Source organism: Alligator mississippiensis, chromosome 5 (assembly GCF_030867095.1).
Source record: "Alligator mississippiensis isolate rAllMis1 chromosome 5, rAllMis1, whole genome shotgun sequence".
NCBI classification, from domain to species: Eukaryota; Metazoa; Chordata; order Crocodylia; family Alligatoridae; genus Alligator; species Alligator mississippiensis.
This window is the reverse complement of record NC_081828.1, coordinates 184,654,623-184,667,143: the sequence shown is the minus strand read 5'-3', so window position 1 is coordinate 184,667,143 and position 12,521 is coordinate 184,654,623. Positions and strand designations below refer to the sequence as shown.

Sequence of the window (12,521 nt, the reverse complement as noted above, 5' to 3'; positions counted from 1 at the left end):
ATGTAAATGTTTATCTGGCATAGTTAAAGGAACAACCTGTTCCTCCAGTGTAGATGTTGTTGTACTGATATAGAAGTCATAGCTTATATAAGTTTACTGAAGTAAAATAAAGTATATCTGGGTAGAGTGTCTTATGCTATTATAAATGCATCTACAGTAGGGATTTTACTGAAACAGTTATTTTTAATAATCACACACTTTATATTTTGTGTGTATAATATTGTTGGCCAAATTTAGACTAGGACCAGAGAGGAGGTTTCATATTAAGGAAGTGTATACCAGCATTGCACTGTTCATAGGGAACAAGGGTGAATGGGGCAGGAAAATGTCCAAAGGACCAGTCAGCTGCAGGGAGGTGTGAGACAGATTTATAATATGAGAAGTTTAGGCCTTTAACACCCCTGGCAAGATTTCAGGGGTAATTCATTTCTTTTTTCTAAAAAGTTTGGGAAATCCTTTACAGGCTACTCTCTGCCATTCCGTCAAGTTATTACATTCTCTCTGGAGGTGACTGTTTATTCTAGTTGATGAAAAAACACTATTAAATAAAATGTATGTAAATGTAAATAGAATATGTATACAACATATTGATTGATTGATGGTTAGCTGTTCTGCAGAGGATAACTATTTTGTATAGTTAATGTAAAAATATCTGAAGTGGGAGAAGAAAAGCAAGAATCAACATTGTTTAAAATAAGTAGCCTCAGTGTAATTAGAATAAAAGATGCTTACTAAAAATGTTCTGCTGCCATAGAAAAATTGAAGATTCAGATAAAAGTCAATAAACAGCAACAGTTAATGCACATGCCTTCTGTATTTTGCTTTTAAAAAATCTTATGGGAATCGGATTTGGTTAACTTTACTCCTTTATCTTTTTGGAAGGTGAGTTGTTACCAAAATATTTGTTCAGGACTAGAAATTAAGCCCTTATTATATGTTGATGTTTATCAAATAGTAGTAAATGAGCACCATCTAGTGGCTTATGTACATTATGATTGCAACCACTATAATAGGCATAAGACAGGGCAGGATGGCACCTTAAAGCAGTGGTTCCTATCACTCTTCCATAACTTCTGTGAATTGATTGGCATCCCACTTCAATAACTATTTATTGCAACATTTAACCCTTGGCATGGAGGTGGGGGGGTAGATGGGGAGACTGAGTTAGCACTCAGCTACTTGTAGAACAGCAGGGTAGTGACAGTCATGAGATAAACTCCTTGCTCTGGAGCCAACACAGAGGCACCTAAGACACTTAGGGCATAGACAGAATTTACATTTGTCATGCGATCGGCTCCTGGAAAGTACTCTACAGCCACGTACTTACAGTAATGCATGGCTGCAGAGTGCTTTAAAAGTGCCTGATTTCTTGATAGTCTGAACCCTCGTTATATGAGGGTTCAGATGAAGGCACTCCAAAGTGGAGCATCTTCATTAACATCTGATACAACCCAGCTGCACCCCTGGTGTTGTCTTGAGAATGGGAGGGGGAGAAGGGAAGGGAGGAAGCTTGGTCTGGGGTTTATCTAGCTTGTGCTGGAGGGTGTGGCAGGTGGATTGAAGCCCCTCATCTCAGCATTGGATTAGAGGCCCCTCCACCCCCATTTTGAAGTCAGCATTGGAGCTGGGGTGGGGGGCAGGGTTAGGGGAGAGCGGCTGCATATATGTAGCTGCTTCAAACTGGAGCAAACTTAGCCGCCCCCAAACCTCTGGACCCAACAATGAATGTCTGTTGGGTTGAGGGGAACACTGTAACTCACGGTGCTTCCTGTGAAGCACCATGAGTTACATTCGGGAGCTTCATGTCTGTCAGCACCCTTAGCTTCTGATGCAGAGGGAGGGAAGAACATCAAGCACTTTGCTTCTCACAGAGGCCTGCAAGAACAAGCATGAACTTTCCTTCTCATACTGGAGCCAGGCAGAGATGAGCCTGTGCTCTAACCTCTTTGCAAAGAAGCCTCCTGGGGAAGAGAGTGTGCTTATTTCCTCACAGCCTAAAAAGGATCTTGCAGCACTCCTACTGAGAATTACTGCCTTAGAGATTAATTTGTTCAAATGGGCATAAGTTTTCTTAAGCAACAGCTAAAGCATCTGATGAAGCAAGCTGTTGCCTACAAAAGCTTATGTCTCCCTGAACAAATTAGTTCCCAAGATGCCACCCTGACCTGCATTTTGCCTGACTTCAGACTAACATGGGTAACTATCTCTCTCAAAGCTCTGTAATAGGTAGACATTCTTGGTTGTAACCAATGCAAATAATTTGAAGAATATTTTACTAACCTTTGCTTTTCTGTCTTCTGAATTCTATTTGCAGGTGAAATACAAAAAAGATATGAAAAGTTTGCGTGATCCAGTTTCAGACTTACCAAACTTACTGTATTTAGAGCATGCTTTAAATATCAGCAAAACGCATAGTAATGTAAGTTGGCTTTTTTAACTGATGATCTTTGAATTTTTAGTTAAAAATGAAAATATAGCTATTTATTTAATTGAAATATGTATTGTTTCTGTGGTATTACCTTCCTGTTCATCAATGCATTTTGATGATAATTATATTGATGATATCTCAATCATGCACAATAATACCAAGGCAGACAAGGTTCTTTTGATAAAGCCGATATCTTTTATTAGACCAACTCAAATAGTTGGAAACATTCTTCTTTGCCAACATTCAGGTATAAATACCCTTCACCTGTCTTACGGAACAGCACACAGCAACTGCAGATGCTTCCTAAGCCTGAGAATAATTTTTCCGGTTATGCAGAGAACTGGGGCAGTCACAGTATACCAAGGATCGGGGCAGGTATGATAACTCAAGTTGTTGGCCCAGCCAGGTGTCTTTGATCCCCTGATGTAGAGGTCCTGCATGGATAGCCTTCTGATTCTTGGTTTCTAGAAAAGAGGCAATGTTTTTTTGGGGAGTGGGTTTGTCTCTCTCATTTCCTCTTAGTCATCTCCTTTTCTGGTGATGATATGTAAGGGTGTGTACAAAAGTTGCTTTTTTCACCATTTAAAGTGCTCTATTGCCGTGACTTAACAGAAGCGTACGGCTTTACAGTACTTTAAACATGAGTACAGCACTTTAAATTAATCCTTGTTAAATGAGGTATTAAATTTGAAGTGTTGTATTTTATAGCGCTTCAGCAACCTACAGCGCTTTAAATAACTTCTGTATGCTGGTCAAATTTCTGACCAGTGGAGAAGTCCCAGGAGGCTGTGGAGCACCCCTTGCCTCCTAGCCTGGAAAGTGCAGGGAGGCTGAGAATTCTGCCTCCTCCTCACCCAACGTTGCACTTATGTCATGTTTAAGAGTGCTGTAACTTAATAGTGCTATAAAAAATTCTCTAAATTACAGCACCGTAAAATATGCAGATTCTGTGTACATTTGTGTACTTTTGTACACATCCCAAGTCTACAAATCATTAGGGTTTAGCCTAGTCTCTACTGTTTGTCTACCTAATACTCAGCCTTATTAGGCTTAAGTTTAACTTCCTTCATTTGAATATATTTAAACTGATATTTCACTAGCAGGTTAAGTGAGCACTTTAAGAATGAACTTTGTCACTTCTTTATCTCAGGTGTCATAAGGACCCTGATAGTTTCCTGTATGTAAAACTGCATAAATTCTCACCTTTAAAACATTGTCTTCAACTGCCATGATTTCCATCTTTCTTTTACCCAGACGATGGTTGCTTTCATTACATCGTCTTTATTTCCATACCCATGCCTAAAATATTGATTTTCTTGAATTTCTAATCTTGGCTGTGGTGAGAAACAAGAGCACGTCATTCCCATCCTCTGAGCTATTTTTCTAATAAAAAAGATATTAGTCTTCAAAATCTTTCACAGAGTTGACCTACCCACCCCATCTCTTGATTTAAGCCCGTCTTTCCCCATGCTTCTCAAATATCATTTTACTTTGTGCTCTCTCTCTCCATAGCAAATAGACAATCCTTCATCTAGTCTATTCCCACAACCTGGAACAGTTTCCAGACTTTCCGCCCCAACCGATTTCCAAACACTCATCTCAAGATCTGTTTCTCTTACCTTGACCTACAATCTGAAACAAAAATCTCTTTAAGAGAAATTACTGAACCTTACAATTTCCCTGTGGTTTACTTTTCTCCCATGAAATTTATGCTTTGCTTTGTCTTTATCTTAATACAGTCACACCTGCCACCTGTGCAATACATTGTAAGCTATATGTTTTATTATCCTGCCTCTCTACTGTGATTTGCTACAAATAATTATTGTATGGCTGACTACAAAATAGTTTAGCTATATTTCATTAGAAAGATGTTATTCAGACCAGTGTTTTATGGGAATAAATTACTGCATTTAGAAGGAGATCAAGAAATATGCATTTGCTTACAAAGAAAGGCAAGGATTTCTTTGGGTAATATATTTTTTGGACCAACTGTGTAGTTGGGATAGAGTTAGACAAGTTTTCAAATAAAAGACCTGGCAAAGAATGTCTTGCAAGTTTGCTTAAAAACTCTTACAAACTCAGTTATACATGTTACTAGATACATGTTACTATGTGCCTTATTTCAGCTGAGAAAGCTTCATTTTGAGATATTTCCTCTGTATTTTGAAGGAATTCCTGAAAGATACAAATACTTCTTCTGTTGATTCAGCAGTGGGGAACTTTGAGTGACGAAAATAAGTATGACAGACTTTTGAGAGGTGTGAAATAATGTGTGGAGCATAACATGGAGTTTAACTGTGTTCCCTTCTGAATTCCTTCACCTTCCCATTATGTAGCAGGAAGTATTAGGCAAGTCTGGCGTAAACCTTCCTTATGGAAATGTTGCCGAGTACCTGAAAGTGGGAAGAGGGGAAGGGGAAAGGAGGGTCTCTCTTGCTCCTGAGAATTCAAGGACTCCCGCTGCTCCTGCTTTGTATCTGCACCTGTCTCCTGTCTCTGGATTGGGGGGAAGTACCATTCCAGTGCCCCCTCTAAGTCAGAGCCCACACCTGGTGCCACTCTTGCTCCCCACCCCCCACCTCAACAATTACATTGGTGTTCAAGCTTGCTCTTGTTTGACTACCCTGTCCTCCCCCCTCTTTAGATGTAGTAAGCGTGTCTTTAGGAAACCATGGATCTGAGTGATCTGTTTGGGTCACAACATTTTTCCGTGCTCCTCAAAACTTCTTCAGATGGGTCATCCCAATATGATTTGGAAGGGGTAACATTAGGAAGTTTAAAATGTTAAGATTGTTACAGCTGTGTCTAGTGGCCACTGGCCAAGAACCAGTGCAGGTGAAAGGATAACAAAGCCATTTTCCAAAGGTGAATGACACTTGGAATTCAGCTGCTAGATCTTGTGGATATAGACAAGGGGAAACCTGAAAATCTCTACAGACTGAGGTCACTTGACTTTGGCTTTTGCTACCTCCAGACTCCTCCTCCCATTGCACATGCGGTGTATGATGACAGGAGTAGGTCCCAAGCGATTGCTAATATAGCATGAGCTACTTTAACCCTTACTGGAAACAAATAGCAATAAAGACCATGAGTTGGGCACACTGTATCCCTCCTCAGTGTTTAAATTAATAAAATTATGCCTTACTTCTTAAAATCCTTCCCATGTGTCTGTCATTCTTTCACCTGTCTGTCCTGCTAAATTCAAAGACATAAAGGGAATGATATTAGGGCTGTGTGAAGCTTTGGTTGCTGATTTGATTTGGTGGGGATTTGGCCCAATTTGGCAGTTGAATCTCTGAATCCAAATCAAATTAGGAGACCCATTAATCTTTCTGAATCGAATCAAAAGGCTCCGAGTTTATTCAGAGAAATTCAGTGATTCAGCCATAGACACAGCTTTATATGTTTTTTCTACGTAGCTTGAGGTACCAGGTGTGGCTCGTGAATGCTGTGATGGTGGGGTGGATGGAGTATCCCATGGAAGTGTTGTGGGGGTCCCCTTCGTGCTCGGCAGTAGACCCGGAAGTGGACCAGAAGTACTTCCAGTCCACATCCAGGTCCACTGTGGACCATGCAGGGACCCCCCCACCCCTTTACACCTCCCTGCTCACTGACCAGTGCTTCCTGGACCTGGGGAGATACCTGGGGTCCTCCTGTGGCCTGTTGCTGAGCTGGGGCGGTGTTGGGGGGGGGTGGTCCCCTGTGTGCTTGGCAGTGGACCGGGTCCACGTGCTCAGCAGCACTTCCAGGTCTGCCACAAAGTGCGCGGGGGATCCCATCAGAGTGTACATGAACTGTGCCTGGTACCTCGAGGTACGTAGAAAAAACATAAAGCTGTGCCTATGGCCAAATCACTGATTCTCCAAATCAGAATTGAATCTTCAGATTCAGATTCGGCTGAATCTAATCAGGACAGTGATCTGAATCAGTGAATCGAATCACTGTCCCCCTAATCAGGCCAAATCTGAATCCAAATCGAATACTGCCCACTTCGCACACCCCTAAGTGAGATATATTCCTAAGGAATAAAATTTACAAGAAACCAAAAGTACTGTAGCTTTACAGTCACACATTGCTTTATTTTCTCTGTACTTGCATCCTGTAAGAATCAATCAAGAAATAAATTACAAAAGATAATACATCTAATATTTCCTATGCTTTACAATGTAAATTAATTCCAGATGCATGTAGTTATTTGAACTGGTTAGTTTAGACAGGTACAGGATTTAGGGGAATCAATTCTGTGCCTGGAACTTAGTGTAGTAAGAATTATGAAACTTCCCTCTATTGTTTTTCCAAATTTTTTTTTAGTTTTGTTAAATTTTATTACTTGAGCAGCGACTTTAAAATATTACTTCAGTGTCTGAATACATTTTTCATTTGTTTCCATTAGGGGAGCTAAACAGATGTTATGTGAAATTTATATCATTTCCACTAGGAGGCAAATGGAGACTATCAAATATTCTTTCATGCCCCTTCAGACTAAATAATAATAAATATTCTTACAAGGATAAACCATTAACATTTATGTATCCAAGAGATTTTTTAAAACTTTTCTGGACTCTGTAGATGTTATCATTTTTTTCATTCTACCTCATGTTGTAACTGAGATCCTTTAAATTTTTTTTAGATTCAGCATTAGAGCTTCTGAGAGATGGGGATAAAAATACTTTCTCTTATGTTGGTTGTCTTTTACTTATTTAAAATGCTCTTTAAGTTTCAAACAGTCTGGATTTCATATATAAAAATATGCTTGGATATTTTTTGTTTCAGTATGAATACAAGAAACTGTTTGAGAGAAGCAAGGGACTTTATCATTTTGCCTTGGACACAGCTGAACAGATGCACCACAAAGAAAATGCTGTGCTCCAAAGTCAGGTATATACATACTGTAAATAAATCTTACAAAGACACAAATTCAGCTTTTATGTAGTGACTAAGTCATGTGCAGAGTCCCGTAATAAATTACGATCATACGAAATGCATATAAATTCAGCATGGCCCCTCATGGATATAGCAAAGTGCTTATATTAAAGTATCAGGGCTAAGTGCATTGAAGTCTTTTACAGGAAAGGGGTCTCTTTAAACTATTCTTAAATTCAGATTTCAATAAATATATAAGAGAGTGTGGAACCAAGAGAGTTATGGGTGAAATCATTCTTTGCAGATTTGGTGATGTAATTTAATGTGGTACTTTAGTTAGTTAGTTAGTTAATGTATATATACATACATATATGCATGTATGCATGGTGTGTGTGTATCACATTAAAATTATATCAGTTCTGTGCCTGGAACTTAGTATAATAAAAATTATGCAAATATTGCTTTTCCAGATTATTTTTTAATTTTGTTTAATTTTATTACTTGAGCAATGATTTTAAAATATTAATTCAGTGTCTGCAGACATATACACATAATGAAATGAAAAATACCACATTAAAATGATATGACGAATCTGAAAGGAATGAAGGAATGATTTCACCCTTAACTTTCTTGGTTTCATAGTAGATGAAACTTCCCATATTTAGCTTTGTAATATCTCTTTCTCTCTCTATCCCGCCTCCCCCTCTCTCTGATTAGAATGATTAAGTTATACATGAACTTTGTCAATAAATCTGAATAAAACTTGTATGAATATGAGAGAATGAAGTTACAAGGCTCATCCAGGTTTTAGGGTGCCAGGTCAAAAGAAGTCTGCTCCTCCAAATCATGTTATTTATAAGATGTGTGTGTGTATCCCCAGAGTTATGTCCATAAATATAGTTTTCAGGGTCAAATTTAGAGATAACTAAAGGAGGAGATGGAGATTATAAGAGCAATGCCATCTCCTTTTTCAGCAAGGGGTTAACTTGAGCAATGCTTGAAAGAAGTATTTAAGAATGGTTGCTGGGGAGCCAGAGGTCACTGTCCATGGTAAGTCATGTCTTCATGTGTCAGGGCCTGAAGCCCTGCTTGAACCCAAGGTTTTGGATAGTTATTTAAGTGTGTCTTATTTAATTATCCTCATGGTAATTTGTTTTAATATGTGCCTTTAAATAAAGGCTTGCTACTGCTCATAAACTGTTATTTGTGCTGAGTCACTCATTACAAGATGCAGTTGATGTCTTGAAAATTCCACTGATTCTGGTCTAGATAATTGAAGCAAAAGCATATGCTGCAGTAGAAAACTTTCCTTGATCTGTTTGTCCTGCTTTTCTGGCAGAAATTATCTAAGTCAAGGCTTCTGAGAAGGGACTTGACAAGGCCAGAGTTTGTCCTTACTGAGTTTACAATGATTAGATTTTCTCATCTGCTATAATATTAAATTATTTTTCTTTTCTTAGGTGAAATACAAAGAGGATTATGAAACATCGAAAGGCAAATCAATGCTGGAGTTTGTGGATACACCAATTTATCAGGTTTCAAAGGAGGTTCAAAAGATTCAAAGTGAGGTTGGTGAAAATATGTGTTTGAATTAGCATCATGTGTTATAACATCTAGAGATGGATCAAAACTTGAAGCATCTTGACCCCTTTAAACTGCTGGCGATTCAGATTTTAATCCCCAAATATAAACACCTGTCTACAATTTAGGCTTCAGATTGGATCGAAAATTGGAAGAGACCTGTTACATAGTTACAGTCTGGATTGAGTCAGAATTTCATTGGAACAGGAGTTTGATGTCCTTGAACCTTGAATTGTAGACTTCAAGAGCTCTTAAAAATCAGAGCCTAGTTACGATGCTCATTTGGATATGCACCTCCCTACCTAATCTTTTTTTTATAACTGTTGGTATTGGCATTGTTAGCTAGCATAAAAATATTCACTTTATGGTAAACAAGGAAATAGAGAAACACTGTGCCGAGTCCATGCAATGTCTGTAGGACCTAAGGCAATTTTCTCCTTTCTGTCTCTCTTGTATCTGAGGTAGAAACCTCGGTCTCTTAAATTTTCCTTTCTACACTTTTCCAGTGTATCTGTTTTTTTCTTCGTGAAGATTTAGTCTGAATATAGTTCATGAAAAGTAAATAAGAAAAGATGTTTTCCTGGCTTTCTAGCATTTAGGGCTATAACAGAGAACCTGGGGCTCCTTGTTCCTTTACATTAAAAACAGCCCAGTCAGGGAACACTGCAGGCTAGGCAGGGTGCAGCAGCTTCCGGGTGCCAGGGCAACAGGACAAATGAGGCAATTAGCAGGCACCTGCAGGCAGCCAGCTGACTGGAAGGGGGCAGAGCCGTGGGAGATGCGGTATAGAGAGGTCCCATTAGTGCCTGAGGGGCACACGATCACCTTGAGCCATGCCAGGGGTAAGCACAAGGCCTGAGTGACTATTGGCACCCAAGGAGGGGTGCAGACAAGCAGGGGTCAGGAGCCTGGTGCCCATGAGGGGCTCAACCAGATGAGCCAGGGGCCCAATGTCTGTGAGGGGAACGGCCAGACAGGAGCCTGGGGGTCTGGCATATAGGGGCCAAGGGCCCAGTGCCCACAAGAGTCAAACATCATTATAGTAACACCTTTGAGGCTTGGGTTGTGGTATAGGGGAGGATTGGAGCCACGCATTTAGCCCCTAAAGCTTCAGGTGCCTTGCAGTGGCACAGTCATAGTGAGGCCCAGTGAGGAGCCTGGGACCAGAGAGGCCCAGCGAAGGGCCTGGGCATAGCAGAAAACCAATACAGTGCCAAGGAACCCCAGGGGGGTTCAGTTAGCCTGGGGCCACATGAAGGCCTGCAGGCAGCCTCCTCCTCAATATTATTATTATTATTATTATTATTATTATTATTCTTCCATCAAGGCGTGGTAGTCAAGAAGGGAAGGTACCCTAGGGGCGGAGCAGGGTGTGGTTGCAGAGTCACTTGGGGGCATCATAGCCATGCCTGGGATCCCGATGTGTTACAAGGGTGCAGACAGAAGCAACAATTTTTGCTCTATCTGGCCATAGGAAGCAATCTATAAGCCATGACCAAATGCAAGTGAACAACTGTAGAGGGTTCAGATTGCATGAAGGGTCAGATGAACATGTTTGGTCTGGGTTTTTTTTTGGCCCCTGCTCAAGGGTGGGACAGGTGTATTAGAGCCCCCCAGCCACCGAGGTTGGGGGGGGGAGTTTCAATTCATCCACCCCACCCTCCAGCGTTGACTGGGGAACCCCTAGAATGAGCTCCCTCTGCTCCCTTTCCCTCCTCCCATTCTAAAAATAGCGACAGGCTGGGTGGGAGAAGGGGCCATTTCTAGGACAAACCAGTTGCAGGCTCATAGACAGCAGCTAGATTCCCCTCCCCTCTGGAACCAACAGTGAACTTCTGTTTGGTTTGGTTTGAAGGATTGTTGTAACTCAGAACACTTCCTGCAAAACATTCTGAGTTACAGTGGAGAGCTGCACTTCTGTCTGCACCCTTAGGGTGCGTCCACACATGCAAGCATGTGCACTTGCAGCAGCTCAAATAGAACTGGTGCAAATGTGAGCTTGGCCTTTTTGCCTCAGCTCACGTGCCTGGACATGCACTTTAGTGTTGGGCAAATTGTGCCACTTGGGGAAAAATAACCCTGCCTGGCTCCTTCTGGATCTGCAGCCAGGGGGAGCTAGAGCCCAGGGCCAGCACCTGTGCTGTCCCCAGCAGTATAAAAAGCTGCTTTGTCCTGGTCCCATCAATACAAAAAGCTGCCCTGGCAAGTAGCTCAGGGCTACTTGCTCTTAGGAGCTTCTGGGGCCCACTACCCCTTGTGCCAGCTAGATTGCTGAAGCAGCCCTGAGACTTCCCTGCACTCTTTACCCACTGCAGCAGTCTGGCAGTGGGGGCTGCTGCCTGGCTGTGACCTGCTGTGCAGCTGCCAGACCCGGATGGAGACTGCACAGCCAATAGAGGCATCTGCCCCTCTGGGCCAGCTGCCAGTGGGCTCTGGCTGCAAAGTTGGCCTTTGTGTAGCACTACTGCCATGTGTGCCCCCTGCCCAGCCATCTGGGCAGCTAGGAAGATGTTCCAGGTGTGGTGGCCTGCTTTGAACTGTCAAAAGTATGTCCTCCTGGCCCCATTTGGCCAGGAGGTCAGCCACCTTCAGCTGGGTCCAAGGTGCCAGGTCTGATCAGGCAGGGTCCTGCCACTGGCCTCCCTAGCAGGAATTCTGGTGTTCCCTGTTTGATAACTGAACAATCCCTGATAAAAAAATCCCCAAGTCAGCCTGTAAAATACTGCAAAATCCACGTTCCTCTACAATTAAAACAAAAGACCGCGTGTGCATGTGAGAGAGAGAGAGAGAGAGAGAGAGAGAGAGAGAGCGAGCAATCAGTTGGGCAATGTTTTATTTATATATCTACAGTGTTAAAACAATTTGGAAGCCTACCAGTGTCTCTGTCATCATAATAAAGTTAATTCTAAATACCTATATGTTTTGCTTCCCCCCCCCAACAGGGGCCAAATGCCCCTCCACTTGCTCCCCCAGACCCCTGGATTGCTGACCCGCCTTGCCCCAGCACCTGCCGGCTCCTGCAGCCCCCCGCCCAATGGCTGCTTCTCCTGTCCCCACCCCCACCAGCTCCTGAAGCCTCCCCCAATGGCTGCTGCATCCCCCGCCCACTCCCCCAGAACCTGCAGTGGCTGCCCCACCCAGCCCCATCCCCTGCTTGCATGCCTGGCTCCCTGAGGGCTGCCAACACCCCCCAGCCTCCAGCACTTTAAAAAAAGAAAAAAGAAAAAAAAAAGCCTCTACTCACTGCAGTAGCAGGGGCTGTGGGGGCTCTGGGGCCTCCTGGTAGAGCCCTCCCATGCAGCATGAGGCAGTGGGGGGGCAGTGGGGCCCGGGCTGGGGCCACTGCAGCTGTCACCCGGCCTCATGACCCCGACAGCAGCTGCTCCTGCTGATGTGTGGGTTTTTTTGTTTGTTTGTTTTTTTACTTACCAGGATGTTGGGGTGGGGGGGCAGTGATTGAGGGGCTGGGGCCCAGGCTTGGGCCAGGCAGGGCAGTGATGGGGGTGCACGGGGGGCAGGTGGGGGATGGAGCCAGGCAGGGCAGCGATTAGGGTGCTTGTGGGCCAGCAAGTGATGGGGCTGGATGGGGCAGGGATCAGGGGGCTCAGAGGGTGGGGCAAGGGGGCTCAGGAGGCAGGGAGTGGGGCCA

General features: G+C 42.8%; 1 protein-coding gene across 3 annotated transcripts in view; it reads left to right on the top strand.

Annotated features, from left to right (window-relative positions):
- The window catches only part of NEBL (nebulette), a 486,921-nt gene that overhangs the window by 391,416 nt on the left and 82,984 nt on the right, over nucleotides 1–12,521 (top strand). The window contains exons 13-15 of one of the 3 annotated variants that reach the window (XM_059729063.1): nucleotides 2,315–2,419; nucleotides 7,202–7,306; nucleotides 8,752–8,859. The exons of the other annotated variants lie outside the window; for them this stretch is intronic. Coding sequence (XP_059585046.1) covers nucleotides 2,315–2,419; nucleotides 7,202–7,306; nucleotides 8,752–8,859 — 318 coding nt within the window. The remainder of the gene's footprint in view (nucleotides 1–2,314; nucleotides 2,420–7,201; nucleotides 7,307–8,751; nucleotides 8,860–12,521) is intronic. 3 annotated transcript variants of the gene reach the window in all.